The following is a 27,033-nucleotide window of genomic DNA, read 5'->3' on the forward strand; positions in this document are numbered from 1 at the left end:
TCTTCATAAACTCTTTTTTCTCTCTCTCCTCTCTCCTCTCTTTCCTCTCACTCCTCTCTCTCTCCCCTCTCTCCTCCCTAGCCAACACTGAGTATTTTAAGTCAGTCTACAAGCTAATCTGTCGCAACATAGGATCAAGGTCTATGGCTTTCTGTTGCCAATAAAATTTTTTTTAAAAATTCTATTTTCATATATTCCCTCTCATTCCAGACCCTCCATCTCTACCTTTAAGCCTCTTATTAACAATAGGTTAGCCTGGTGAAGCTGACATTATTACTCTCTAAGGTTGGAATCAATTCCTTTTCTGGGTGATGAGTACGTTATGTACTTTAAAATCTCTCCTTTGGGCCACCAAAAAAATCCTTCCTCGAGTTGTTTGTTCATCTCAAGCCACATCCTTCTTAAAGCTTCTTTAACTATGTCAGCTCATATGGGTCTACCCCTCAAAAATTATGGCTCCATAACTGCTGGATTTGTGACTCTTTATGAAAATATACTCTACAGCTCTAAACATTTTAGTTTTGAATTTGTTTCTCAGCTAGACTATGCTTTTTTGTTTTCAGGCCAGAATTATCCTTATGCAGTAATTTGCATATGCCCTGGGCACAGAAAAGATAGACATTCAAAAAGATCTAGGACTATGCAACTATAAAAAACACTGAGCTCTAAGAACATATCAGTGAATTTTTGCAGACGATCATGCCTTCAGCAATCTGTCTTCCCATTCTCATCAATGTTCATATCTTCTAGTCCTGGCACCTTTTATTCTTTTTTTAATATAATTTTTATTTTAATCATAGTGGCTTACATATCGTTCACAGTAATATTCCAGGTACATATTAACATTGAATCAGGGGAATTCCCATCACTGAATTGTCCTCCCTCCACCTGCGTTCCCATCTTGCCTCCCATATCCTACACCCTTACCCCAGGGGGTGCTAGAATGAGTGGTCCCCTCTGTGTCTAGTTTATTACTTAGTGATCTTATAACTGTTTGGTCTTGGTACCTCCATTACTTCCCCCTCTAATTGGGAGGCGGGACTAGATAGTTTAAGTTGTGTGGTTTTATTTGAGGAAGAGATAAGTAATAAAATGGGGTAAAAATCAACTACACCAACAATGGGCAGAGTCCTTCTAGAGGCTCTCATCCTCGGTTTGAGAGACTAAGGGGAAAAAAGAAGGTGAAACACCACAACCATTCAAAAAGAAGTATCAAATAAGATATCCAGTGAGCACTGCAGCAATAAAGCTGTGCACCACATAATTGCCATGGTCTTGAGATAAAAAACATGACAGAGCGCAAAAAGGAAGAAGAGAAAAGAAGAAAAAGTAAATGTATAAATAAACAGTGGACAACTACTTCAATATCCACCCCAAGACAAAGAAGTCGACAAAAACTCGATAAAAGAAAGAAAAAAAAGATTATTTTTTGCTTTTTTTTGTCTCTTTCTTTCTTTCTTTCTTTTTTTTCCCTCCTGCATAGGCACAGTAAATATTGGGGTCATTTGAAAAGGGAATCTCCTTGGCCTAAAAGATACAGGATTTCTCTACCCTTGGAGTATATTGTCATGGGATTATCTAGCAGTGATCCTCAAACTATGGCCCACGGGCCACATATTGTATTTGTATCTGTTTTGTTTCTTCATTGCAAAATAAGATAAATGCAGTGTGCATAAGAATTCGTTCATAAGTTTTGTTTTTACTATAGTCAGACCCTCCAATGGTCTGAGGGACAGTGCACTGGCCCCCTGTTTAAAAAGTTTGAGGACCCCTGATAGACTCCTTTCAAGTTCATTTACTCTCCCCTTGGTGCTTTTGTGGTGTATGGAAGACTTTTGCTCCGATCTGGATGATAAAATCAGACCTCTATATCTAGAGATCTCAGTCTCTGCTCAGGTCAAGAAGTGGAACTTGGGCCCGGAAAGATAGCACAGCGGCATTTGCCTTGCAAGCAGCCGATCCAGGACCAAAGGTGGTTGGTTCGAATCCCGGTGTCCCATATGGTCCCCCGTGCCTGCCAGGAGCTATCTCTGAGCAGACAGCCAGGAGTAACCCCTGAGTACTGCCGGGTGTGGCCCAAAAACCAAAAAAAAAAAAAAAAAAAAAAAAGAAGTGGAACTTATGATGAAGTCTTTCTTTGTGATTTTAGGAGCTCTGTTTCCTTAGCTGACACCTTTTATTCTAAGTCCTGGAGGAAGATTCTTATGCCACATTTATTCATTTATTACTAAAAATAAAAATATTCTTGGGGCCGGGAAGGTGGCGCTAGAGGTAAGGTGTCTGCCTTACAAGCGCTAGCGTAGGACAGACCGCGGTTCGATCCCCCGGCGTCCCATATGGTCTCCCCAAGCCAGGGGCGATTTCTGAGCTCATAGCCAGGAGTAACCCTGAGCGTCAAATGGGTGTGGCCCAAAAACCAAAAAAATATATATATATATATTCTTAAGGTCTATATAGAGAAATAAAAGACCTGAGAACATGTTTTTCAGAAAAACACCTGGCTTAGATCCCTGGCACCACATGATCTCCCAAGTACAGAACTGGAAGGAACCCCTGAGCATCACTAGGTGTGGCCCCAAAACAAGAAAAACAATTTTAATTCTTCCTAAAATAGCCATCCTCATGTTTCACTCAATCAACTCATACTTTTAAAATATTAACTCAGTCTTATCTCATTTGTGACAAGTGTGCATAACTATTTTGTGTGTTAGTTCCCCGATAACCTGACCAGGGTTATTAAGGAACCTGGCTCTGAGGCACTAATTCCATGACACAGATAATTAGAATAAATGAATACATTAAAAATTGGTGAAGAGTGAACTAATCAAGGAAATCTTCTTGTGCATGTTTGGGTAACAAACATGAAGATTTTAATTTCTATTAGATTATCTTTACAAATAATAGATTTATGTCAGCGTTGGAGGACAGCAAGAATAGGCTTCAGTGATGTTTCTGAAATTACTAGCAGGTTTGCTTATTTTGTTGTTTCAATTTTGGTGTTGCTCTTATCATCTCTGTTGATTCAATTTCTAAACATAAAATGCGGAGGCAGGCGAGCAAAAGATGGGTGTAACAGATGGTAGATTGCTTGTCTGAACACCAGGACTCTTCCCTGCTGTTTGAGGGTGTGAACATGTAGGGCTCATCCACACCCCCACTCTGCACCCTGCCTGGAAGTGCATCTGTGCAGGCAACCATAAGTAAAAAAGTGTTTTTTTGGTGATGGCTCCTGTCATAGGACTGGTCGTGGTTTGGGGGCTTCTCTACCTGCTCAGGGAGATGCCAGACTCAAGACATTCTTTCTATTTTAATTAACTTAATCCACCCAACCACTAGCCACATCTTTAAATAATTGAGTGCCAAGCATTTGAAGAACTCTAGTTACCAGAAGGCTTTAACCTTTCAAGTCTGGTGTAAATATTTTTCACAAACTGTGAGGAACCCCAAAAATTGAGCATTTCAGAAAAAGAAAGAGAGCTTAAATGAAAGATCACTGCTGACAAGAAGGAAGGCATCTTCCTCAAATGGAATAATTTCCAATGGTATAGCTGCACATTTAAAAACACATGGAAGAAATGCTAATCACTCAGGTGTTTTCAGAGGAGTCACACAATCATTTTCCCATCACTTACAAACTTCTAATGTGTTTATTTGAATATGATAGACCTTTATAATAGATATCTTGAGAGATATGTGTGATGTGGAAGTAAGGGGGAGTAATTTATGTATTTAATTCCTATAAAACATTATTGTAAACAATAAAACAGAAACAATCTAGATTGATTCCTTGGTAATTTTATGCACTTACTCATAGCTGCTCCTAAAAACTTAAGACTTGTTCTTTGGTCTATATATAAGACTTAGTCTTTGAACTACATATAATGTAAATTTTATGTTGGACTATTTTATTAAATAATCAATATACTACTGTTACTTCTAAAAATAAAGCAAAGTCCTCAGCCCTATCCCAAATAATAGTTTCTACGTAGCCTCACAGAAAATTAAATCTGCATATAGCATTATAGTTTGGATGATTTATTGGCCTGGAAGCTAATTAACTTCAACCACTGTTAAAGTAAATGGCAACTCAGCCAAGAATTTATATTCACATATTGGGATAATTTTTCTCTTCTGTATTTTTGGACATTCTATTTCTTCTTCAAGGCCAAATTAAGATGTCACATTTCAAACGCCTTCTTCAGCTAGTGAGTGGGATAATTAATGCAGGTGAAGAAACATGGACTCATGATCCACATGGTAACATCACTGCATTGTTAGAACAGACCTCAGGACTCCTCACTAGGCTAAGCGTAGGTCTCATGTAATGTGTCAAAAGCTCTCAATACCAGGAAGACCTAGATTGAGTCCAAAACTGTCCACCCAAACCTGTTCATTCCCTGATTCTTCTCAGCCAGAAACTGAGACCAAAGACCCCAAGCCATTCTCTCAAGAATTCTTACTTTAGTTGTTTTGTTTTGTTGTGGGGCCCACACCCAGCAGTTCTCAGGGCTTACTCCTGCTGTGCTCCAGAGATCACAATGGAAAGTGTTTGGGGAACCATATGGAATATCAAGGATTAAACCAAGGTTGGCAGTGGACAAGACAAGCAAGCGTTCTATTTTCTGTACTCTCCAGTCCCTCTCTAGATTACTCATTTTCTCACACCTCATCTCTCTGTCCATCAGCAAATCCTTCTATCATGGTTGCTTATCTGAAAATTTGACCATCTTTTTCTACCACTTTCCTAATAGTCATAGGTGTTATTATAATATACACACTGGACACTTTGATTTCACCTTCATCATCCCACACGAACCAGAAAATTTGTTAGGAAAATAGACCAGGTCATATCACCCCTTCATTTCACACTCCCAGTGCTTTCCAGCCTATTCAAGGAGAAACTAAAAAGTATTCTATGGTCTACAATGTATGAGGTCAGCAGCCCCTGCCCTTCTCCAAGCTTTCCTCCTTCCTTCTTTGAACTTCAGTCTCAATGGTTCTCCAGTTGCACATCCAATAGGGAATTTTGTTCTAGAGTATAGTTCCTCAGAGAGCTAAGTTATATGCACCAAATATCATCATTTCATAAAGGCCTATTTTGTCTACTTTATTAAAGACGAAAAGCCTACACCCCAGGCCACGCCTCAGCACATCCTACTCTTTTTCTCTCGGCTCTCTTACCTGCAGGATGTTTCTCCTTTGCTATCTGTCCCTTTGTAAAATCCTTTGCATTTTACTTATCCTGTTCACCTTATCTTCCTCTCACTCTAGGACTCATATGAGAAAGCAAGATCTATAAAGGTTCTCAAACATTTTTATTTTTGTAGAACCTGGAGAACTTCTAAAATTCTTAATATTTGGGTTAAGAGCCAACTACAACCATGACAACTGTATTAGATCACACTCTGATAATTGGTCCCAGGCTTCTGTACTTTTCAGCCTGTTTAGGTTTTTTTTGTTTTTGTTTTTTGGTTTTTGGTTTTTGGGTCACACTCAGCAGTGCTCAGGGGTTACTCCTGGCTCTATGCTCAAAAATTGCCCCTGGCAGGCACAGGGGACCATATGGGATGCCTGGATTCGACCGTCCTTCTGCATGCAAGGCAAATGCCTTACTTCTATGCTATCTCTCCGGCCCCATGTTTAGGTTTTCAATGTGCAATCTACTTTGAGAATTACTGGCCTAGATCAACATCTGAGAATATAGGTATTTAATAAATACTTGCTGAAGAATGCATATTTCTGGGTCAAAGCAATAGCATAGCAGGTAGGGCATTTGCCTTGCTCGCAGCCAACCCATTGATCTGTGGCATCTCATTTGGTCCCCCTGAGCCCTCCAAGAGCAATTCCTGAGCACAGAACCAGGAGTAGCTCCTGAGCATGGTCAGGTGCGGCTCAAAAACAAACAAAAAAAATTGCATTTCTCTCTAGATTCTCTTTGGCATATTAGAATACACTGACTTTACATGGTATTCTCCAATATTTTATATGATGCTTTTATATCAGTAACAGCTCCACTTAACAACTGACCCTCTCTTTGGGGCCAGAAAGATAGCATGGAAGTAGGGTGTTTGCCTTACATGCAGAAGGATGGTGGTTCGAATCCCAGCATCCCATATGGTCCCTCAAGCCTCCCAGAAGTGATTTCTGAGCATAGAGCCAGGAGTAAGCCCTGAGTGCTGCCAGGTGTGAGCCAAAAAACAAACAAACAAACAAACAAAAAACAATTGACCCTCTCAGGGATTGAGCAATAGTATATTGGGGAGAGGGGCACTTGTCTTGCACAGCCTGCTTTGATCCCCATATGATGCATATGATTCCCCAAACCCACCAGGAGTGATTCCTGAGTGCAGATGCAGGAGTAACCCCTGAGCATTGCCAGGTATGATAGGAAAAAAATGTAATTTGTCCCTCTGTGAAGTCAGAGTGATGGTATATAGATAGCACTTTCATGTGGCAGACCAGGGTTTTATCACAGGCATCCCAGAAATACAGCAAGAAGATAAGAAGTAATAAATAGTGAATACATGAGACTATTTAAAATACGAAGCCAGGGCTGGAAAGTAATGAAGATTTAGACCAAAGCAATATGGGAATACTCGTGCTTGTGAGGCATGGTAATTGTACATAAAAATCATAAATATTAATATTATTTTAAATATATTACTTAAACCACAATGATAATAACAACTTTTACTTAATATTATTTTTTAAAAATTTAAAGATGTTTCCATAAAGCTGAAACATCAATTTAGTAAATAGCTTATGTTAGGTCACAAAGTAACCTAAGCATTAACAATGCTTTAGATTATAAAGAATGATTATAATTAAAGCCTTAAAGATTTTTAAATTGGGGCCAGAGAGATAGCATGGAGGTAAGGCGTTTGCCTTTCATGCAGAAGGACGATGGTTCAAATCCCGGCTTCCCATACGGTTCTCTGTGCCTGCCAGGGGTGATTTCTGAGCATGGAGCCAGGAGTAACCCCTGAGCATTGCTGAGTGTGACCCAAAAACCAAAAAAAAAAAAAAATGTATAAATTATATTACATTGATCACCCTCACAGACATAAAAACATTTTTTACTCTGTATGATTTTTGTTTTCTCTGCTCTGATATTTTTCTCTGCTCTGTTTTCTCTTCACCAGTTATGGTATATGGATTCTGCAGTGCCAAAAAGTTTTGGTTTGGGGATATTTTGCTTGTTTGTTTATCTTTATTTATTTGGAGGGCCATATCCGGTGGTGCTCAGGGGTTGGTTACTTCTGCGCTCTGTACTCAGAAATCATTCCTGGCAGACTTGAGGAACCACATGGAATGCCAGCGATCAAGCTAGGTTGGTCAAGAGTTGGCCATATACAAGGCAAATGCCCTACCTGCAGTGCTATCACTCTGGCCTTTAGTGGCTAGGAGTTTTTTGCCTAAGGCTCATGAGTGTCTACATCTAGGAAGACTTTTATTTCACAAGGTAATTCAATCTTAGCCAGGGCTAAAAATCTGATCAAAAAGATAATACACATTTTTTTAAAAGTTGCACTGTAGGAGCCAGAGAGATAGCATGGAGGTAGGGCATTTGCCTTGCATGCAGAAGGACAGTGATTGAAATCCCGGCATCCCATATGGTCCCCAGAGCCTGCCAAAAGTGATTTCTGAGTGGAGAGCCAGGAGTAATCCCTGAGTGCTGACCCAAAAACCAACCAAATAAATAAATAAATAAATAAATAAAAATTGCACTATATAATATAACTCAATATATCCCTTTACTAAGAAGAATCATATGGAATCCAAATATTTTTAAATAACTTAGCAAAATGGGGCCGGAACAATAGCGCAGCAGTAGGGTATTTGCCTTGCATGCGGCTAACCCAGGATGGTCCTCAGTTCAATCCCCAGTGTCCCATATGGCCCCCAACCCAGGAGTGATTTCTGATTGCATAACCAGGAATAACCCCTGAGCATCAACAGGTGTAGCACAAAAACAAAGACAAAAATTTAGCAAAAGAACTGTTTCTATCTTAAATATCAAATAAAGGAAACTTTAATACCTCTGGAAAATAACAGGCAAGTCCTGCCGGTCAGATTCATAAAGAGAATCATCTATCTTTCAGTATTTCTCAGTCTTTACCCCAATTCTCACTCATCTATTCTTCACTCTGATCTTGGATTTGAAGCAGACTTTCATAAGTAGTCACTTAGTGAAACTTTTAAGACAGTAAAAAAACAAAACAAAACAAAAACACAAACAAAAAAACAAAAACAAAAACAAAAAAAACAAGAAAGCACAGAATAATAAAGAATAGAAATATAGAGTCTAGTAGATAGAAACAAAAAGAGAGCCAAAGAGATGGTCCAAAGTAGCCTGCTTTTTAGAGACCATATGTATCACTCTTAAGTGATAGGCTAAGTGAATGCAAAATAGTCAAAGGAATTAAATCTTCAGGATTTGGCTTGAAGCCATGAATTTGGCTTCAGTTGGTAAACAATGATGCTTCTAAATAATAAAACCTAGCAAAATAGAACTCTGAAATACTTCCATCCCTGTTTGTTATAAACTGAATAATATGAAATTGATAGGTCATGGGTCTTCAAAACAATTCCTATATGGTCCCCTGTGCCTGCCAGGAGCTATTTCTGAGCAGATAGCCAGGAGTAACCCCTGAGCACCACCGGGTGTAGCCTAAAAACAAAAACAAAAAAACAGACAAACAAAAACAATTAAGTACAGGTTTTCACATGCTCCAACCACCCAATACTTTTCTATTCCATAGTTATCTCCCTCTCCCAACCTAGAAGTTCAATCCAATAAACAGGACTGTAAAAGCTCTTTGTTCTAAAAAGTACCAGATTCTCCATTGTGTTACTGGTGACATGAAACAATTTAAGCTTGTATTCTTGATAAGAGTTACAGTTATGTCATAAAAGCAAACACAAATTTCTTTTTTTTTTTTTTGGTTTTTGGGCCACACCCGGCGGTGCTCAGGGGTTACTCCTGGCTGTCTGCTCAGAAATAGCTCCTGGCAGGCATGGGGGACCATATGGGACACTGGGATTCGAAACAACCACCTTTGGTCCTGGATTGGCTGCTTGCAAGGCAAATGCCACTGTGCTATCTCTCTGGGCCCGCAAACAAAAATTTCTTTCAAGTTGTAATCATTTATAATTCTGAAAGGATGTTCCAGTTGGCATAAAATAACAAATTTAGAGTTTTAAAAAGTATACAAACAAATACTAAAGAACGGGCCTTTTATAAGTAGAGGTGGGTTTTCCCATTACATACTAATATCTACTCTTTCACTATTATTGGATCAAAATATTTTTATATCTATCTAGGGGCCAGATAGATAGTGCAGGGTTAAGGCACTTGCCTTGCATACAGTTGACCCTAGTTCAGTTTCTGGCACCAATAATTGAGCACCATTATTGGTTGTAATCTCTGAGCACAGAGACTGGAGCTATATTTTTCCTATAATTAATTACATACATTCGATAGTTGCATATAGGTTGCTTTTTTCTTGATAACTCATAAAAGTTCAATTATTATGAGGTCATAAAAAATGATCTTATTCAGGCATATAAAACTGTTGTCTTCAAGAATAAAGATACCTAGAGAAATGTAGTCAAGAAATGATGATGGGAAACTGATGCAAAAAAAATAAAATTAGAACATTATATCACTGTATCTAAAAATTAACTCAAAATATAAAATAGTCTATGAGATGAAAATATAAGATCATAATAAGTATGAGGTCATATATAAGTATGAAATAATAAATATAAGAACATCATCATAATAAATATAAGATCATAAGAAGTATGAAATTAGAATCAAAATACCCCATAATACCTGGCTTCAGTACCTTTGGAATTTGACTCTACTGATAACAGATTGCATCAAAATAAAATTTTCTGCATAATGTCAATAATACAAAAGGACGGGCCTGGAGAGATAGCACAGCGGTATTTGCCTTGCAAGCAGCCGATCCAGGACCAAAGGTGGTTGGTTCGAATCCCGTTGTCCCATATGGTCCCCTGTGCCTGCCAGGAGCTATTTCTGAGCAGACAGCCAGGAGTAACCCCTGAGCACTGCCGGGTGTGCCCCCCCCCAAAAAAATACAAAAGGACATCTTACTCAATTAAAGAAAATATTCATGGACTTAACATAGGGCTAATATCCAAGATATATAAAATATGCAAAGAAGAGAATGACAACAAAATATTCACTCCATCAAAACATAGGGATAATAGCAGTCTTCAAAAGATAGACATACAGATGATCCATGTGCACATAATTAGCATTATTATTATGGCAATTAAAATAAAAATGATAAGATGACACCAGGAGAATCAAAAGTTTCAGACTTCCTAGCAGTAAAAGGAGCACTGGTACTGGTAGGAATGTAATTGTTTCACTGTCTATGGAAAACAATATAAGAATATTTTTTAATTAAAAAATGAATATGGGGCCAGAGAGATAGCATGGAAGTAGGGCATTTGCCTTGCAAGCAGAAGGACGGTGGTTCGAATCCCGACATCCCATATGGTCTCCCGAGCCTGCCAGGAGCGATTTCTGAGCGTAGGGCCAGGAGTAACCCTTGAGCACTGTCAGGTATGACCCGAAAACCAAAAAAAATTTAAATAAATATTATATAGCCTTTAAAGTCTACTCTTAAACTTTTGTCCAAATAGTAAAAAACAATAATTCAAAGATATATGTGTGTACTCTAAATGTATGTATATGTATTAATATGCATGTGTATATATGTATATGTATGTTTGTATATATATGGAGTATCCCTGTGACACTGTTCTTGAACTGACTGGCAGATGGAACCCCATGGAGCAACTGTTCTAAGGATTCTTCTTCTTTTTTTTTTTTTTTTTTTTTTTTGGTTTTTGGGCCACACTCAGCGGTGCTCAGGGGTTACTCCTGGCTGTCTGCTCAGAAATAGCTCCTGACAGGCACGAGGGACCATATGGGACATTGGGATTCGAACCAACCACCTTTGGTCCTGAATCGGCTACTTGCAAGGCAAACGCTGTGCTAACTCTCAGGGCCCTCTAAGGATTTTTCTTGAAGTGAAAGCTTCAGAGAAATAACTTTAGCGATGGAGAAGAACAGCAAAAAGAGGGGCACCATTTTCCCATGATTGGTGTCTACTCTCTGGTTTAACACTGGGTCATCAATCCCCTCTCACAGAGAGCTCTGATTAAAGATTACAGATCACTATTATTGCCCACAGTGTTGCTCCAGGGAGACATTTATAAGCCCCCAGTGTTTATGTTTATCTTCTCCCTGACACCTTACTCCCCCTGGGTCAGGCTTCTACTATGTTCTTGGCCCTGCCACCCTGAATGTATCCCAGTTCCTCTCTTTTTTTTTTTTTTTTTTTTTGGTTTTTGGGCCACACCCATTTGACGCTCAGGGGTTACTCCTGGCTATGTGCTCAGAAATCGCCCCTGGCTTGGGGGGACCATATGGGATGCCGGGGGATCGAACCGCGTTCCTTGGTAGAGCTTACAGGGCAGACACCTTATCTCTAGCGCCATCTTCCCTGCCCCCCAGTTCCTCTCTTTAATATAAACATTGTTGGAATAAAATAGTATCTCTGCTCATCAGCCTGGGAACTGTTCTTTCCCCATCTTCTGCTGGGAGGAACATACTCCCTAAATCACTGGGCGATGCATTCATGCTAAAGGATTGCCAAAAACAGTTTGATGATTCTGAAAATGGAAACATGGAAACATGTTCTTTTCCATGGAAACATGAAAACAGAAAGCTCCATGCTAGAAGAATCCTGTGGGTCACTTAGAAAGTTTTTCTTAGAAAGCGTTCTTTGCTGGATGAGATATTTTTTAGTTTGGAGTAGAAACAGGAAGTTAGAAGATAAAATTTAAACATAAAGAAGACCATGAATGTGGCTCAAGTGCAGACCACATGCTCTGCATGAACATGATTCTACTTTCAACACCAGAATCCACATGACCCACAGTACCTTTAGCAATAGTGCTGGTGGCCCTGGGCATCACAGCTGCATTCATTTCAATAACAAAATGAAGCAGAGTCTTAAGAAAATAAGTCTAAAGATACCTTAATTATTTATTAAGTTGAGTAATATTCCATTGGGTACACCACACTTACATTATCCAACCATCTGACATTGGGAACAGGGATTGTTTTCATGTATTGAATATTGTTAGACAGCAATGAACACAGGAATATTTCTATTTCTTGAATTAGAATGCTGGTGTGTTCTAGGGGACAGATACCAAAAAGTAGAATTAATGGATTATATGGTTGTTTTGGTTTTCTGTTTATTTGGTGGGGTTGGTTTTTTTTTTTTTTTGGTTTGTTTGTTTGTTTGTTTTTGGTGTTTGGGTTTGGCTCTGCACTCAGAAATTGCTGCTGGCAGGCTCGGGGACCATATGGGGTGCCAGAAATTGAACCCAGGTTCGTCCCGGGTCAGCCACATGCAAGGCAAACACCTTGCTGTGCTATCACTCAGGCCCCTGTTCTGTTTTCTATTTTTTACAAGTCTCCATACTGTTTTTCATAGAGGTTGCATCCACTGACAATCCTATTAATAATGAATGAGGGATTCTTTGAGAAATTTATTTTTTCATGACTTGAAAAATTGATTGTGCAAGATCCTAGTGGTAACAGGTTTAACTTCTTCTAAAGACACTCTACATAGTTTATAGATAGGTACTGTTTACTCATGTCCTCAGTTGACTCAATCCTATCTCTAAATAACTATCAATAAGTGTAGTCTTAAGTTTCAACAAATGAATTTGGGGGAAAATACAATTCAGTTCATAAAACTTCCTATAACTAAATACAAGGTGAAAGATCAAACTATAAATCAAGGTCATGTCTAACTTTATGACAACATAGACAAGTTCACTCAATATAAACTTTAGATTGAACCTCTGTAAAATAAGAGCAATACCACCTATATGTCATTCATTCCTAAAACAGGAAGACTGTGGATGCAAGCAATGACTGCCATATAAACTCTAGAATCTTTTTTAGTTTCTTACTCTCCCTACATTATTGTTTAGTTTGCTTGTTTGGCAGTGCTAGGAATCAAATCACACATGCAAGGTAACTGTTTTATCTCTCTCTAAGTCTTTTCACTTATAAATGTACCTTTCACTTATAAACACACCTCTAGCTGTATTTATGTTTCACTATGTTTACTTATCCTTCTGTTATAAGAGTTAAAACAGGTTGTGGCAATAGCACAGCAAGTAAGGTATTTACCAAACGGGCAAACAAAGGTGTTTGCCTTGTACAAGGCCAATTCAGTTTAATCCCTTGCATCCCATTTAATCCCCCCTGAACCTGCCAGGATTGATTCTCAGAGGGCAGAGCTAGGAGTAACTCCTGAGCACTACTAGGTATGGGCAAAAATAAATAAATAAATAAACAAACAAACAAACAGAAAAAAAAACAACCCTTTCCCTCCTAAACAAGGCCATTACATTTGTTAAGACTTAAAGATAATGTCTGAAATCAGATTAAAGGCTTTTGGTAAATAATAAGCAGAGTTCAAGTCAGATCTCTCTTTTGGCTGACAAAGGTTATTCTGTGAAAAAAATTCTTAACTCATTGTCAGCTCTGTTTCATATAAGTTTTACTACATAAAATAGATGATGTAATAGATAGTGTGAAATGTAACCTTTTCAACTTTTTTTAAGGCAGAGATGTAGCTTACATGGCAGAACATATGTTTAGCATGCCAGAGATCCTCGGTTTGATCCCTAGCACTGCATGACTCCTGCAGCACTGTCAGAAAAGGCCCACAAAATAATCATAATGACTTATTTTTAAAAGGTGCCATAAGTTTAACCCTAAATTAGTGACATGTTATATGATTTGTTTTGGAACTGGAAGTGCATTTTTTGGTGATATTGGAAATTGACCAAATAAGTTCCCATTTCTCTCTGCCTCCTCTTCCTCCCCTTCCTCCTCTTTCTTAGGACTTGGACATTCCTGTTGATGTCTAATTAGAGGCTCTCATGCTTTCTCCTGTGCTCTTTCCTGCCTCACCCCTCTGATTCTATCTTCATATCCTGGTGGTAGATCACTTAGGTAGTTCTCTCTCTACCTCCATCTTCCCCTTTTCTTTCTCTTTCTCCTCTCTCTTTCTCTCTATTTCTCTCTTCTTTCTCTTTTGCTTTTGCCTCTCCTCCTTACCCTCCCTTCTCATTTTCTTGTTCAGTGCCATAATTAAATAGAAATCCAGAAATATTCAAGGCATATATTACTAGGTAAGCCATGTTATTTAATGTAGACTCATTACTTAATGTATATATTTACATTCTATTTTAAAAGCACCACAAAATGCTTGAGAGGCTACATAATTTTAGATAAAGGAGATAAACCACCCAGGACTCTCTTAGAGATCCTTCCAATGTTCATTCTAAAACAGGAATCAGCAAATGTTTTCTGCAAAATGCCAGATAGTGTATTTTAGGTTTTGTGGCCATATGGTCTCTGTCACAACAATTCAAGTCTGCCATTTTAGTTAAAAAGCAGTTACAAATGGCAGAAACAAAGGAATTCGTCTGTGTACCAATGATATTTTTATGAAAACTGAAACTTAATTTTCATAATAAAAGTTTAGTGTGTCAGCAAATGTTCTTTTCTTTTCTTTCTTTTTATTTTATTTTATTTTTTATTTTTTTTTTTTTTTTTTTTTTGTAATTTGAAGATACAAAAAACATTCTAAGTTAGAAGAACAGGGAATTCTTAGCTTCACAAAATCAGGTGTTGAGCCAGAATTGATCCAATTTAGTTTATCCACCCAACTCTCTACTTTAAAAGGTCAACAAATAGTTACTGTTGGAAACAATACATTTCACTTATTAAATACAACTTATCAACTCTCAATCCCTGTTACCTATGACTACCCTGATGCCTTAAAAATGACCAATGCTATTCTAATTTCCTACCTGTTTAACCAAAGGTTACTCTGGGTTACTAAGGTTGGGGTCAGTTAAAATCCATGCTATGTCAAGGATTGAACTCAGGTTCTCAAACACACTAGGCAAGTGTGTTTGAACACTTGAACTATCTTACATTTTTGAACACTTTAAATAAAGCATTCAAAATTTCTCTTTGGCCAAACCAGCAGGAGAAGCCTTAAGCAGAGGCCAGAGTTGGATTACAAAGCACCAGTTTGAATGGAACCTCTGGTACTACTTGAGCCCAGACTTATTTGCATGTCGGTTGTGAGCAGAGTTTGGGAGGGAAAAAATTAAACCAGCTCCACTTCATTCCACAGTGCACTATTTTTCTAGTCAAGGATCTGCACCACAACATTTAATAACAAACAGTACCATACAATAAAGTTCACAATGGGAAAATTACACAGAACCCCACAATAACTTGTGACTGATGATGCTAGTTCTGGAGACCCATCCAACACCCACCATATATATAATATTTCTGATCAGAACTTTACAGAGGAAATGTTATGGATGTCCAAAAAACTTAAAGAAACAATGGAACAAATAGCCCAGAATACTCAAGAGGATAAGACATTAGAAAGGAGAAAACATTAAGCAAAAATATCAAGGCGAAAAAACATAGTGGGTGAAATGAAAATCTCACTGGAAAGACTCACCAACGGAGTAATAGGCACTGATCACAGAATCAGCGACGTAGATGAGCTGCATAACACTTCCACAGAACAGAAGAGACAGGAAAATATCCTCAGAAAAGTGAACAGATGACCAAAGAGATAGCACAGTGGGTAGGGCATTTGCCTTGCATGTGGTTGACCTCAGTTCAATTACCAGCATCCCATATGGTCTCCTAAGCCTACCAGGAGTGATTTCTGATGCAGAGGTAGAAGTAAACCCTGAGTGCACTGGGTGTGGCAGAAGAAGGAGGAAGAAAGGAAGAAGGAGGAGGAGGAGGAAGAAGAAGGAGGAAAAGAAAGTGGCAGAGGAAGAGGAGAAAGAGGAGGAGGAAGAAGAAAAGGAAAAGAAAGAGGAGGAGAAGGAAGAGGAAGAAGGAGGAGGAGGAAAAGGAGGAAGAGGAGGAGGAAGAGGGAGAAAAGAGAAGGAGGAGGAGGAGGAAAAGGAGGAAGAGGAGGAGGCAACAATAGAATTGGGATAACCTCAATAGATGTAACATAAGAATTATTGGGTTCCCAGAGAACCAAGAAGAATATCCTAATGAAGAATCAACAGTCACGGTTATCACTGCTGAGAAATTTCCAAATGAGGAGTGCATGAAACTACATCCTCCATGCCCAAATAATGCCAGCTAAAAAAGCACCCCAAGATGTTACTAGTCACAAAGAGAAAAAACATATATAAAGACAGAATACTTAAAGCAGCACAATCAAGAAGAAAAAATTATATACAAAGAGGCAACCTGGGGCCGGCGAGGTGGCGCTAGAGGTAAGGTGCCTGCCTAGCCAAGGAAGGACCGTGATTCGATCCCCCGGCATCCCATATGGTCCCCCCAAGCCAGGGGCAATTTCTGAGTGCTTAGCCAGGAGAAATCCCTGAGCATCAAATAGGTGTGGCTCGAAAAACCAAAAAGTAAAAGAAAATAAAAAAATTAAAAAAAATACAAAGAGGCATTCTTAAGATTTACAGATTTATCACAAGCAACTCTCAAGCCCAAAGACAACAGTGGGATATAGTGATAAACTCAGCAAAATGTATGCTTCATCAAGGATACTTCAGCCAGCAAGACTTTCATTCAGGTTTGACGAAAGGATACACAGCTTCACAGATAAACAACAGCTCAGAAACTTTACAGATTCAAAAATAACCTTGTAAAAGAACTGAAGGGTCTACTTTAAGGCAAGGCAGACCCAACAAACACACCAAACTCCTATAAAAATATGACACTCCCATGACAATCATCTCTCTCAATGTCAATGGACTAAAAGCATCAAATAGGAGACATAGTGGCGAAATGGATCAAAATGTTAAATCCAAAATTTTGCTGACTGCAAGAAAAACATCTAATAGGCAGGGCAAACATAGACTCAAAATAAAAGGTTAGAGGACAATCATTGAATCAAAGAAGTCCCTTAAAAAGGCTGGAGTGGCCATAGTAATATCACACAATACAGACAATTTGCTTAAAAACATAAGAGACAGAGATGCACATTTCTTAATAATCAAAAAATATGTACAACAGGAAAAAATTGCACTCCTAATCATAAATGCATCCAATGAAGGGCCAGCAAAACATTAGCTGATATATTTGAAGAAAATCATCAATAACAACACAAAATAGTGGGAGACTTCAACACCACCCTGTAACCCCTTGATAGGTCAACCAGGCTAAGGTCAACAAAGATATACTAGCTCTGGAGGAAGAAATGAGAGTGGTTTAGTGTGTGTGTGTGTGTGTGTGTGTGTGTGTGTGTGTGTGTGTATATATATATATATATATATTCATATATAGTAACATGTATACTATATATGTACATACATATATATACATATATATGTATAAATATAGAGAGAGGGTTCTCCATCCCCCAAAAGCTGAATACACATTCTTCTCCAATGCACAAGGGACATTCTCCAAGATAGACCATATGCTGTGCCACAAAAACGTACCTTCATAAAATCAAGAGGATAGAAACTGTATCAAGTACCTTCTCAGATCATCACACACTAAAATTAAAAGTGAATTACAAACAGACACAGAGAAAGAACACGTGGAAATTAAATAGCTCACTACTGAACAGTCAGTGGGTTAGAGATTTAAAAAAAAGAGAAATTCAAATGATTTCTGGAAACAAATGAGAATAAAGACATGAATTATCAAAATTTATGGGGCACAGCAAAAGCAGTATTAAGAGGAAAATTTAAAGCTTTGAAAACTTTCAGCAATGAGGATAAAGTAGTCTACAAAAATAATTAATGGCACATTACCTTAAAAATTGGAAAATAATCAGCAAAATGAACCAAACATAGGCAAGTGGAAGGAAATAACAAAGCTCAGAGCAAAAATTAATGAACCGGAACCCCCCCCCAAAAAACCCCAAGATCAATGTGCTTTTTTAAAAAAAAATATTTTTAAATTAAGATAAATAAACCACTAGCAATATTTACAAGAAAGAAAGAGAAACTCAATAAACCAAATTAGAAATGAAAAGGGAAAGTATCATAGAGAATGCAGAAATTCAAAGGGTAATCAGATTATTTTGAGAAACTATGCCACAAAACAAGATGATCTAGAAGAAATGGATAAATTCTTGAATTCTTATAACCTCCCAAGATTGAAACAGGATGATCTAGCATATCTTAACAGACCTATCACTATTGAGGAAAATAAAATGGTAATTAAAAGTCTTCTCAAAACCTGCTTACAGGAAAGGGCTTCCTGCATTGCCCTTTCATGGTGAGGTGAAACGAGAAGACACTCCACACCATGACTTCAATGTAGGACATACAGATTCCAGAATCTTTAATACAGAAACATGATACCAACAACAGAGACTGTGTGAAAAGTGTGTTGGCACTACGGACAATGTCTTGGATCGGACGATAACTTGCCTGAAGCCTAGAGCTGGTCTTATGCCAGGAAAATTCAGGGGTAGGATCTCTTTGTATTTAGGCCAAGGTTATTCCTTTCCATGCCTCTCATATTTTGGTGGGCCTATGCAAACAACAATTGCCACTCTAACAACGTTTTTACTGTGCTCCTTTGACTCTAATCCTTAAAACGCACCCACTTAAAATTTGAGGTTAACTTAAGCTAATATGCATGTACATGGAAATGTAAAAAATACTATGCCTGTAATGTTTAAGGAGTTACGTAAGTTTGATGGCTTTAGATTGCCTTGTGTGCTGTTAAGAAATATTATAATGTGCTACAATCTGGGGACTCGAGGGACAAAATAATCGCACATGGATTCTGTTTTATTTTATCTTAACGTTCTTTGGCTGAAAGTTCAAAGGTAAGATATCAGCAAGGGGACTTCTTCTGAGAATTATGTTATGGGTGATTGTCCTTCCACTGTTAACTTTACCTTGTCCTCTTTCTTTGCATCTTTTGTTCTCATAATTCAAAATAAAAAAAATTAAAAAAAAAAAGTCTTCTCAAAAACCCAAAACCTAGGTTTTGGTTCACTAATGAATTCTTTCAAGCCTTTCAAGAGGACCAATCCTTTTCAGGAAATTAAGAAACAGAGACAATCCCAAATAGTTTATATGAAGCTAAAATTATTGATAACAAAAGCAAACAGAGATATCACAAAAAAAAAATAGAACTACTGACCAATATTCCTGATGAACAAGAATGCAAAGATCCTCAACAAAATCCTAGTAAATCAGATCCAATGCCTTATCAAGAAGGTCATACACCAAGACCAGGTAGGATTCATCCCAGACATACAAGGATGTTGTAACATATACAAGTCAATCAATGTAATACATCATATCAACAAAAGGAAAAATATGATATGATTATATCAATAATGCAGAAAAAGCATTTGGCAAGGCCCAATACCCATTCATCACAAAAACTCTCAACAAGATGGAAGTAAAAGAAATATTTATTATTATGGTCAAGTCATTTAGCACAAGCCCATGGCAAATATCAATAGGGAAAAACTAAAATGTCTGGCAGGTGACAAGGTTCCACCCTCTCACCACTTCTATTCAACATAGAATGGAAGTAATTGTCATAGCAATAAAACAAGAAAAAGATAACAAGGGCATCCAGCTAGAAATGTAAGAAGTCAAGGTCTCAATGTTTGCAGATAAAATGATACTATATTTAGAAAATCCTAAAGACTATCAAAAACATCTAGAAACAATAAATTTGCATAGAAAATGGCAAGCTACAAATTAACACTCAAAATAGATAGCGTTTTATATACAAATAATAAAAGAGAAGTAAGAGGCATTACAAAACCAGTGCCATTCACTATTGTGCCTCAGAAAATCAATACTTTGGAGTTCATTTAACTAAAGATGTGAAAGACCTATACAAAGAAAACAAAAAACATTGGAAGAAAGATAAGGAAGATTGCCTTATTTAAATGGCAATACTTCCAAAATCATTGTACAGACTTAATGCCATTCTACAAGAATACCCATGGTATTTTTCAAAGAAGTAAATTAAACATTCCTGAAATCCATTTGGAACAATAAATGCCTTTGAATAGTTGAAGCAATCCTTAAGAAAAAGAAAATAGGAGGATTGTTTTCCCCAACTTTACATTGTACTCTAAAGCAATAGTCATTAAAATAGCATGGTATTGGAACAAAGATAGACCCTCCGATCAATGAAATAGACTTGAGTATTCAGAGAATGTTTCCCAGACATACAATCAATTAATCTTTGATAAAGGGGCAACAAATACAAAATGGAGAATGGAAAGCCTCTTCAACAAGTGGTGTTAGGAAAACTGATCAATTACATACAAAAAATGAACTCAGACCTCTCTTTTATAACAAACACAAAGGTCAAGTAAAAATGAATTAAAGATCTTGATATCATACATGAAACCATAAGGTACATAAAGGAAAACATAGTTAAAACACTCCATAACACTGAGGCTAACGCCATCTTCAAGGAAAAAACTCCATTGTCCAAGTTAGTTAAAATAGAGATAAACAAATGGGATATATTAAACCAAAAAGCTTCTGCACTTCAAACAGTGACTAGGATATAAAGCTACCCATGGAATAGGAGAAACTATTTTTCCAATACTTATCTCATAAAAAGCTAATATCTAAGATATATAATTTACTGGCAGAACTTAACAGGAAAAAACTTCTTATCTCGTCAATCAATGGGGAGAAGAAATGAACAGAAATTTCCTTAAAGAAGAACTACAGATGGCCACAAGGCACAAGTTTCACATCACTAATCATCAGGGAGATGCAAATCAAAAAACAAGGTATCATCACATACCACTGAGAATGACACACACCACAAAGAACAAGAAAAACTAGTGCTGGCATTGATGTGGGGAGAAAGAGACTCTCATTCACTGCTGGTGGGAATACCATTGTCTATCTAGTTCATCTAGTCCAGCCTTTCTAAAAAATGATATGGATATTCCTTTAAAAACTGAAAATTGTGGGGCTGGAGAGATAGCATTGGAGGTAAGGTGTTTGCCTTTCATGCAGAAGGAAGGTGGTTCAAATCCCAGCATCCCATATGGTCTCCCGAGCCTTCCAGGAGTGATTTCTGAGTGTAGAGTCAGGGGTAACCAAAAAAAAAAAATCTGAAAATTGTGCTTCCTTATGATCCCAGCAATACCACTCCTAGGGATGTACCCTAGGAACACAAAAATACAATACAGAAATGCCCTCTGCACTCCTATGTTCATCACAGCTCTATGTACTATAGCCAGAATCTGAAAACAGCCCATGTGCCCAACAATAGATGATAAAGAAACTGTAGTGTATCTACACAATGAAATATTTTGCAGCCGTTAGGAAAATGAAGTTATAAAATTTGCTTACACATGGATGGACATGGAGAGAATTATGCTAAGTAAAATGAGTCAGAGGGAGGGGGATAAAGATGTAATAATCTCACACATCTGTGGTATATAAGGAAAATAAAAGACAGTATGTTAATGATATCAAAAGACAATAAAGATGAAGATTAGGAGAATGAGTCCATTGTAGGAAGCTTGCCAGAAAGAGCAGAGTGCAGTTAGAGCAGAGAAGGATTTTTTATAAAAGGGACATTCATGGCACCCCTTCATTAGCAGTAGTGCAAACCACAATGTCAAAATAGAAGAGAGAGAGAGAGAGAGAGAGAGAGAGAGAGAGAGAGAGAGAGAGAGAGAGAGAGAGAGAGAGAGAGAGAGAGAGAGAGAGAGAGAGAGAGAGAACAGGGCATGAAGGATGGTGAGAGCAAAAAGTTGACTTTGGTGGTGGTGAAAAATGTGCATTGTGGGGAAAAACTGTAGTAACCATAGTGTTTAAATTTAAAAAAAAAATCCAAAAAATAGTTTTTTAAAAAAGCTCTCTTCATTAACAAATGGATCCAAGCTGCATTACCAATAAGTATCTTTCTTATAAATGAAACAGGACCTGAAGCAGCCATAAGACCCACATTTACAAAACACCTGAAGATGTCTTCATATTCATAATTCATACAAAACTTTTAGGACCAGAACAATAATACAGAAGGTAGGACATTTGCCTTGCTTGTGGCAAATACCAGAGCCCCATACTATTCATCAAGTCTTCAGGAAGCAATCCTTGGCATAGAATCAAGAATAATCCCTAACCACAGCAACAACCAAAAAATAATAATAACAAACAGCTATTTATTTTAACCAAATATTCATCATCAGTTTTGCATAGGGCAATGAATAAAAACAAGTGAACTTACAGTATTTAACATGAAAAATTGATCTTAACAGTGAATAAGACTGTTCTAAGTTCTATATGGTAACTAAAAGTATTTTTTTTTTTTTTTTTTTGGTCTTTGGGCCACACATGGTGGCGACTCAGGGATTAATCCTGACTTTGATGAGAAATCTCTCCTTAAAGGCTCTGGGGATCATACATATAGGTTGTTGTGGATCAAGCTGAGGTTGGCTTGTATGCAAGGTAACTGCCCTACCTGCTGTGCTATATCACTCCAGCCTCTAAAGTATCTTTAAGAAAATCATTTCTTACTCCTCCCTCAGTGTCTTCTTGACATTTTCTTAATTCTTGAAGAATATTTTTGACATGTCATTCAAAAAGAAACAAGCAGCAAGATTCTAGTGGAACTGTTTCATTTTTTTTTCAACTACAAAATCTAATACCTAATCTAACTCTAAGTTTCAACATCTTCCAAAACTGTAATTTTAAAGCAATCATTATTCCCTTATCATCACTAGTGAGGCGATATTCATACCACCTTCAGTCTCCAACACCAAGACTTCTCTAGGTGAAAGGAAAGTTGTTTGGAAATAAACTTACTTAGAACTTGTTGTATCCTGTTTTATATTATTAAAAACTTTCTAATTAGTACAACTGTTTACAGGATCTTTCTACTTGCTAAATAGGATGCATTTAATCAATGAATTACATAATAAACCTAATTAGCCTCTAATTTTTAATTTGTATACATTTTAATAGTGGAAAATTCCTATTCCATTAGCTTCTTGGTTATATAGTTTTTTGTTTGGGGGGTCATACCAGTTCTCAGGGGAGGAGGGAGCTATTGCTGCTGCATGGTGCTTAGGAAGTAGGTGGTACCAGAAATGGAGCCTGAATCTTTAGGATGCATGTATCCTAACCCTTTAAAATACCTCCAAAGCACATATATATATATATATATATATCATTTTATATAGCCCTTTCCTTTATAAAAGTGCACTGACTTCTTTTTTCCATTATTTTAATTCCTGTGTAGATACTGCCATGGAATTCAGAGTAAGACCAGAGAATGAAGAAAACATTGCTGAATTCAGTTTAGAAACCACCTACAGTTTCTTCCAAGAGGAGCGTGTGCTTTCTGGGATAAGATTCTGATATAAGTACATCTACTTTCCCTTATTACAAAGAGGACTTCTAATAACAGCACACTTAAGCTATCCATCATTTAAAGCAGGCATGGAATACAGTGAAGGATTGCCTGACAATTATGTCAGTGATTTGCCATCAAAAGTGATAAGGGTTTTGAAGGTTGGAGAAATAGTACAAGGAGAAAGATACTAGCCTTGCATGAAGCTAATCTGAGTCCAATACTGGGATTCCATAAGGTCCCCCAAGCACCACCAAAAGTTCTCCCCAAACTCAGAGCCAGGAGCAAGCCCTGAGCACAGCTGGGTATAGCCAAAAATACAAATAAAAATGAATGAGAAATTTTGGATTGCCTTCTTTTTTTTTTAAACCTACATGTATAATACCTATTTGAAAGAGAAGCATAAACCAAAATTCAATTTGTATTGCCTAGTACTTCTCAGAAAATATTGTTCTAAGTAAAATGCACTCTTTTTACAATTGTTTGAACCTCTATTATAAAGTCAGTGTTTTAATATTATAGGGAACATAACATATGTCAGACAATGGGTCAGTACAAAACCAGTAGAAGAGTGTCTTGGATTTACGATAAAATTCTGAGATCCATTTCAGATCTATTAGAATTAATAAATTTAATTCTGGCCTATCAATGTTAAGAATTCACTGATTTGCAAATTTCACAAACCAAGAGGTACCTTTTTATATAGTTTATCCTTAAATGCCCCTTGTGCTGATTTCCTAAATGAACTTTTGTTTTACATGAATACAGACTTTCTTAGGAACTACAATGCAATCTGAATACCAATACTAAGACATTCATCATGATTACAGAAAGTGAACATTTTCCTAATTTAAAGAGGGAGAGGTTGAAATCTGGGAAATCATTATTAGATGCAAACTACTGCATTTCATATTTATTTATGAGTATCAGATGCAGAGATTGTGAATGAATTGCATGATGAATGAATAATACCACACAGGAAAAACAAACTTGATCATGCTGCTTATTTCTGCTCTTTAAAATAAAAAGTGTTAAAGTTATCATTCTTCACAGTGCTTTCTCAGCACTGTGATCCAGTCATGCATAAGATCTGTAGCCCTGAGAAACACATTTGCAAAGGATGAATGATTCTCAACTTAACACAAACATACTCTAACGTGAAAACTCATAAACAATCTAAGAAACAGAAAGATAAAGGCAATGGAGAAAAGTGTTTGTCAAGTTAACAGGAAGGGTAGTGTTGGTAAGGATGAAAATAAAAGATACTATTTTAGGACCATAGCAACAACATATAATACAAGCTAGACTGTTTCTTCTGTTTATTTCAGGATAAACCCATCAGTTCAATAATACACTCTAGATTTCCAGACTATTATTTTTCAAAGTCTATTTAGATGGAGCATTATTCCTCATTACCAAATAATTACGAAAACAGTTTATTGGATTTAATTCAAAGAGATTACAAGTAAATCAAGGGGGGGGCAGAATTTGCGGAGATGGGGAGACCACAAAGTTGATTCACCAGTAAAAAGGGTTGAAGATATGTAAGTGCACGGGGGTACAAAGTGTTCCTGGCAGGAACCCAGATTCCAGGACTACACAGGTAACGTGAATGACCTTGTGACAGCCAAAATATTTTATTCGGAGATCTGATGTCATTGATGAGAAGCCAGGACTGCACTGCACGCTCTTTGGGATACTTTCCAGAGTCTAAGCATCAATTTATGCTCAAGTTTATGTGCCCCTCTTGGCCAGGACTAAGGTAATTTGCCAGCAAACATCTAAACGAGCTCAAGGACTGTCCCCGAGGGCTGGGCCCGGCCTCCTCCCCCGCCCCACAAACTCCTCCTTTTCTCCAGCGTTGGGCAGAAGGAGCTGTGCGGGAAAGTGGCCTGGCGAAGTTCAGAGTGGCCCAACTAACCTAAACTTGGGGAAAATTGCTGAATCAGGGCGCCCCCATTTTGCAGATCACGGGCAATCTGATGCTCCCTTCCCTCCGGTCTCTTTCTCCTCCTCCTTCTTGAAAGGAAACCGGATCCGCCTGTCCGCTAAGAGGTCACCTGCGAGGAGCAGAGTGATGTCACTCGTCCACCCTAACTAATAACGTCCGCGAGGTAGAAAAGCAGCCCGGAATGTCTGTGCAATCACCTAAAGGGACACAGTCTGGAAGGTGGCCCTTAACTAGCCTTAGATTCTGCATTCTGGGCCTTGCGGGATAGTGTCGGGCCCGGGGAGGAGCAGGAGGGGGACGCAGAACACTGGCAACTCTTCGTCCTCCCCCGGGTCATGTCCTGGGGTGTCTGCAGGTGCGAAGCGGCAGGTTGATCATAGGGTATAGCCCGGGACACCCTCTAGGTCTAGGACCACCCAAGTCAAAGGCTTTAGACATCAGCTGTCAAGAGTTAGAGATCCCAAGAGACGTTAGAAGGCCACTCGCCATCTCCGGGCTCCGCGGGTCACCGTGCCCGGGGCCAAAGTGATCGGATGGGGTTGTTGGGGGGCGCAGAGGGCAGAGCGGTCGGAGCAAGGACGGGTGTCCAGGGGAGCCCAAGTAAGCGAGGGGAGGCGGCGGCGGCACGCTTACCTGTCGTGGAGAGCACGGTGCTGGCGAAGAAGAGCGCGGAGGTGAAGTCCCAGTTCCAGTTGCCCGAGGCGTTGCTGAGCACCGACACCCCGTAGTTGCTGGCCTCCAGCACCCGGCCCAGGAACTGCTCGAGCTGCGGCTCCGACAAGCACTCGTGCTCCTCCAGGAAGCGCCGCTTCAGTTTGCGCAGCTCCTGGCGCAGCAAGTCCTCGTAGGGCAGCTCCACCGACGAGAAGACCACCGCGCCGAAGACCAGGTAGAGCAGGTAGCCCAGCACCAGGAAGCCGAAGCACCAGGCCGAGCGGTGCCGCTCCACCAGGCGCACGCAGGAGCTGCCGGCCAGGGACTGCAACATCTTCTTCCCCCAACAACGCCGCCGCCGCCGCCGCCGCCACCCGCAAGGCTCACTCTGCAAACTGGCCCCAGCGCGGCCCTTCGCACCGCCCCCCGCCCGCCCCGCGCTCCCACTCCCCGCCCGCAGCTCCAGGCTTGCCCGCAAGCCCGCCCTGCTCCTGGTGTGGCACAGCCCGCTGCCAGCTATTGGCTCACTCCAGGGAGGGTTGTGTTTTTTTTTTTTCTTCCTTCTTTTCCTGTTTGCTTGCTATTAAAAAAAAAAAAAAAAAATGCTCCAGATGATGTGGCGCTGACGTGTTTGCCAGCTCAGGTAACCTGAGAGTCCTCGATTACCGTCAAGCGAATTTGGCCTGGAAGGCCAGGACCCCAGCCACTGCTCCGTTCCGGACACCCTGAACCTTCGCTTTGAACTTCTGTGTTGTGGGCCGGGGTCGGTTGGCTGTCAAACTCTGCCTAGGCAGGATGTGGGGTGTCTGTCTCTGTTTCTGTCTGGGCTGAGTGTGCTTTTTTGGGCGACTTTGTGCTTCCTGCTCAAGCCTCTCTAATGTACTTTTTCCATCTTTTTTTTTTTTTAACTAAAGTCAAGCTACTATTAGAAAATAGCTATCCTAGGAGTACTTTCCTTCCTATG

The 27,033-nt window shown here is 38.8% G+C and overlaps 1 protein-coding gene across 1 annotated transcript in view; it reads right to left on the reverse strand.

The window, feature by feature from the left end:
* The window catches only part of KCNK1 (potassium two pore domain channel subfamily K member 1), a 65,107-nt gene extending 38,636 nt beyond the window's left edge, over positions 1–26,471 (reverse strand). Inside the window, exon 1 of the mRNA XM_049789011.1 lies at positions 26,049–26,471. Within this exon, the coding sequence (XP_049644968.1) occupies positions 26,049–26,403 (355 nt within the window). The 5' untranslated portion in view covers positions 26,404–26,471. The remainder of the gene's footprint in view (positions 1–26,048) is intronic.
* Positions 26,472–27,033: the final 562 nt, after the last annotated feature.

Source organism: Suncus etruscus, chromosome 15 (genome assembly GCF_024139225.1).
Source record: "Suncus etruscus isolate mSunEtr1 chromosome 15, mSunEtr1.pri.cur, whole genome shotgun sequence".
Taxonomy (NCBI): domain Eukaryota; kingdom Metazoa; phylum Chordata; class Mammalia; order Eulipotyphla; family Soricidae; genus Suncus; species Suncus etruscus.